At 39.6% G+C, this 4563-nt stretch overlaps 1 protein-coding gene across 1 annotated transcript; it reads left to right on the plus strand.

The window, feature by feature from the left end:
- On the plus strand, positions 1-4068 carry LOC131323042 (transcription factor MYB101-like). Its single transcript, XM_058354655.1, has 3 exons — positions 1-723; positions 1943-2618; positions 3446-4068. The coding sequence occupies exons 1-3, from the start codon at positions 364-366 to the stop codon at positions 3736-3738; spliced, it is 1329 nt and encodes a 442-aa protein (XP_058210638.1). The 5' UTR covers positions 1-363; the 3' UTR covers positions 3739-4068.
- The last annotated feature ends 495 nt before the right edge of the window (positions 4069-4563 follow it).

A 4563-nucleotide genomic window follows, 5' to 3' on the forward strand; every position in this document is an offset into this window, starting at 1 on the left:
ATCCCCTACTTTGGCCCCCAGTTCCATCTCTCTCTCTCTCCTCCTCTCTGTGTCTCTTTCTCTCTCTCCCTTCAATTCCTCTCCTTCTCTCCACTTTCTCCCCCACTTTTCTTCATTTTTCAAGCAAAAACAAAATAGGTGACTGCAAACCATACCCCTCCTTTGTCTCACTCACCTCTCTCTTCAACCCCTTCCTCTCTCTCACTAGAGGAGAGAAGAGAAACTTGATTTCATTTTCTCATTCTCATAGCCGCTAAAAAAACTAGCAGACCATTGTTTCTCTCTTTCGAAAACGAGTAACACAAACAAAACAAAAAAGAAAACAACGCAAACACACAAATTATCTTCTTCTTCTTTTTTTTAATGCATAACCAACATTTGAATCAAGAACACAGAAGGAAAATGGTATCGGGTGCGGGGAGTGGATCGAGGGTCAACGGTGGTGGTCGCAGTGGGTTGGAGGAGGGGGCGGCGAAGAAGGGGCCGTGGACGGCGGCGGAGGATGCGATCTTGATGGAGTACGTGAGGAAGCACGGTGAAGGGAACTGGAACTCGGTCCAGAGGAATTCTGGGCTGTTGAGATGTGGAAAAAGTTGCAGGCTGAGGTGGGCTAACCATTTGAGGCCTAATCTGAAGAAGGGTTCATTTTCTCCTGAGGAGGAAAGGCTCATCATTCAGCTCCATGCTAAGCTTGGTAACAAATGGGCTCGCATGGCCTCCCAGGTTCTCTCTCCCTCCCTCCCTCCCTCTCCCTCTCTCCCTCTCTCTCTCTCTCTCTCTCTCTCTCTCTCTCTCTCTCTCTCTCTCATTTTCATCACCTTATACATCTTCCACTTCAAGGCCAGGTCTTCTGTACCAAAATCTTGATGTAAATTTTCAGCCATAGGTTCATGTGACATGCCAGACACATGAATCTCAATTCTTGAGAAGTGAATTTAATAGCTGAAAAGACACCAAGACAAAGAGACAGATGACCTGGACCATGCATTCTCTCTCTCTCTCTCTCTCTCTCTCTCTCTCTCTCTCTCTCTCATATTTTCATCACCTCATAGATCTTCCACTTCAAGGCCAGGTCTTCTGTACCAAAATTTTGGTGTAAATTTTCAGTCATAGGTTCATGAAATTCTCCAGAACACATGAATCTCAATTCCTTTTCTGTTTTTTTTGAAACGATGAATCTCAATTCTTGAGAAGTGAATTTAATGGCTGAAAATACACCAAGACATAGAGACAGATGGCTTGGCCCGTGCATCCTCTACTTCTCTCTCTCTCTTCCTTTGAAAAAATCTAAGTATTAGTAAAATGTTTTTCTTTTTAATTTCCCGTTCCTTTTGGTTGAAGGCTTTTTTATTTCCCTTGTCAATGAAAGATTTCAGATTCTTGGGTGGGCTCTTGAATGAGGTTATTTTTGTTTGAGAAACAAGGCTCATTAGGAATATTATTGTAATTTTGAGATCACCCGCAGTTAATCTGATGGACACCAGATTCTATAAATTTGTGAAGGATGAACGTTATTTTATACATAAATAATAATAATAATAATCATGTTTTAACGCCCTTTGAAGCATTCTTATGATGATTTTGTTGCAATCGAATTATGAACATGATTTTCAATCAAAGTATTTGGCCAACATTTTTGTTCTCCACTAGGTTTCTTGAGTTGAATGGGTCAATTCTTCTTAGTCTTTGGTTGAGCTCTGCAACCATGATTTGGATTTGTTTATACCTGTAGATGTTTCCAAATTCTCTCTCTCTCTCTCTCTCTCTCTCTCTCTCTCTCTCTCTCTCTCTCTCTCTCTCTCTCTCTCATGTTCTCAACTTCCTTCTCCTGCTGCTTCTTTTTTGGCATATACCTCTTCATTTGTCTTTTTACTTCTTTATTTTCTTCTCTGATCTATCTTTGTCACATTCACGAATAAGTTTTACGTTTTTGTGTTCATAGCTTCCTGGTAGAACAGACAATGAGATAAAGAACTATTGGAACACCAGAGTAAAAAGACTCCAACGCGCCGGATTACCAGTTTACCCCGACGACATCCCCATACAATTTGATCAACCCCAACCAACATACCCCAACTCTTCATCAAATTACAAATTTAACCCCTCCCTCGCCCTCTTCGATCGATTCCCCCAATCAAAATTGGCAAACCCTTTCCAACCCCGATCAAGTTCTTCATTTCTCTCCGATCCCAACGATCAATACAATTTTTTCCATGAGAATTTCCCATCGAAATCCCATGTTTCGCGGTTTTCTACGTCACCCTCAACAATTTATATTGACACCTTTCAATATAGCCCACTTGGTTTAGTCCCCACCGCGAAAACCGGGCTCCCTTCAATCCAACCACCGGCACTTGGGGCGGTTACACCGGATTCTTCGGGGTCCACTGGCGGCGACGGTGGTGTTGGTGATTCTTACATGAATGGACCACCATTTGAAGTTGATGAATATTGTGATATTGCACCTGAAATGGGAAATAGTGGCTTGCTTGATGCTCTACTAGAGGAGTCTAAAGCTTTGGTGGAAGCAGAAAAAATGAAGGTGGAAATATCAATGAATAGTGGGAAATGCAAGGGTATAAGTGAATCTGATTCAAGTTCTGCTCATTCATCCGTTGGTGAGTCTTTTGCTCATTTTCTATACTTCCAAAAACTATATTTATTTATGGTGTCTTAATTTCTTACACAGCAATTAAATCTAGAATCGTATTTAATTGTGATCCTCCAAATTTCTGATCGATGCCTGGTTGAATTTTGCTGCATAGTTATAATTAATGAAGCGCAACTCCCATTTCTATTTACAAAAAGTCTACAACCACACTTTAAAACACAACTAAAACAACTGCGTTCAGAGCCGTTCGATTGCATGTAGACATATGTGCATCGAAAGGCTCCAGATGCACACAGTTGCGTTCGGAGTCGTGTTTTAAAATTGTGTTGGCAGCATTGCTCTTTTGTTTATGAATTTCATTGTTTCTATAGATCCTATGTCTTATTTAATTATGTAAATATGGTAATTATTGCTTATTATCGGGGTAATAAGCAATGATTGAACAAGCAATTTCAAACTTTATTTACTCATTTTCATGAATGAATTTTGGATTAAATGCTTTAACATGATCGATCCAAGTTGTACGATACAGATAATCTTCCCCGGAATTGCTTTGGCTCAATCCATCAGGTGGACCCATTGCTTGGTTACTTCAATCCGATTCAGCAACGAATATTAATTTAATGTCACACGTACCTCTTTTTGTTTTGCGTAATTGATTTACGAATTTACTGTCGCTTGAACGCCATTTAAAGTATCCATAGCTTGAATTAATGAATTGAAATGAGATTTTGTGTAATATCCCACTTGTTTAATTTTGTACATTTTCTATATAATGTTGCTATTTGTAACAAATTAATAATATACCTGCAATTAATTTCTACTCACATATAGGGATGAAGGCAAAGGACCCGTTGGAAGATATGAATCCCATGGATGATGATTTGTCTAGCCTGCTCAACAACTTCCCCTTAACTGTGCCTGTCCCGGATTGGTATCACGAAGCAGCAAATGCCAAGAGTTCAAATGGGGAATCGTCAAAAACCAACGACGTCGCAGATTCAGGATTCGATACGCCGCCAACGGACGATTTTCCGTCTCCTTTTGTGACCACCTTGGAAACATCAAACCCTAAGTGGAGTACTCTAGGGCCGTCTTGTTGGAACAACATGCCCGACATATGTTGAGAACCTCGGTCTAATAGAAAGTGTATTGGCAAAAAACACCTGTGACACAAAAAGCGCACTCCGTGACTCTCAATTCGTGTAGTTTCGTATAGCGTCTGCGACAAATCAAATGAATTTGAAGCACGTTGTGCACTTTTACGTACGTGTGCTCACGATTCTATAGTTATAGTTATGGTCATATAGCTAGGTTCCAGTTAATCATATTAGGTTTTCGTAGTTCTCTTAAGTTGTACTATGATCTGCTCGTCTAAGGGATATGCCAAACTTGTGTTTTAGATGATGGAACTCTTTGCAGTTGCCGCAATTGTTTGGGTTCAATATTAATGTTTTGTAAAGAGTATGCATGATTACTTTTGTGGTTTTTTTTGCTTCTCTTAAGTTATTTTAAATATACAGTCCGCTTCTAGTGAGATATCCTGCACGTTCTTGCGTGCAAACTCCTAATCTCAATCGTTGGATCTCGTTCGACGACCACTGAGGTGCAAGATCCAACGGTTAAGATTAGAAGTTCGGACGCAAAAATGTGCGGGATCTCTCACTTGAAGTTTTCTGTATATATATTTAAATTTTTTTTTTTTTGCTTAACAGATGTTACTCTTTTTTTTTTTTTGGAAAAAAAATTGTCTTCAAAGATAGTGGTTACATTCCTCAATAAATTTTAGATGGTTGGACTTGGTTTCATTTGGATGACCAATGTTGACCCATAAAGGAAAAGTCAAACTTACAGCAGGTATAATATGTTGTCAGTTTAGTCCCTGGGTAACCATGTTTGTGGCTAAAATATACATTTGTAATCTCACACGGTCACTGTAGCAGTTCTTAAAA

Source organism: Rhododendron vialii, chromosome 4a (assembly GCF_030253575.1).
Source record: "Rhododendron vialii isolate Sample 1 chromosome 4a, ASM3025357v1".
In the NCBI taxonomy this organism is placed as follows: Eukaryota; Viridiplantae; Streptophyta; class Magnoliopsida; order Ericales; family Ericaceae; genus Rhododendron; species Rhododendron vialii.

Bases quoted from the DNA above. Each gene is read 5' to 3' on its own strand.
- LOC131323042 (XM_058354655.1), top strand. From the start codon at position 364: ATGCATAACCAACATTTGAATCAAGAACACAGAAGGAAAATGGTATCG. The intron at 724-1,942 runs GTTCTCTCTCCC...TTGTGTTCATAG, and splicing joins GGGCTCGCATGGCCTCCCAG to CTTCCTGGTAGAACAGACAA. The intron at 2,619-3,445 runs GTGAGTCTTTTG...ACTCACATATAG, and splicing joins TTCTGCTCATTCATCCGTTG to GGATGAAGGCAAAGGACCCG.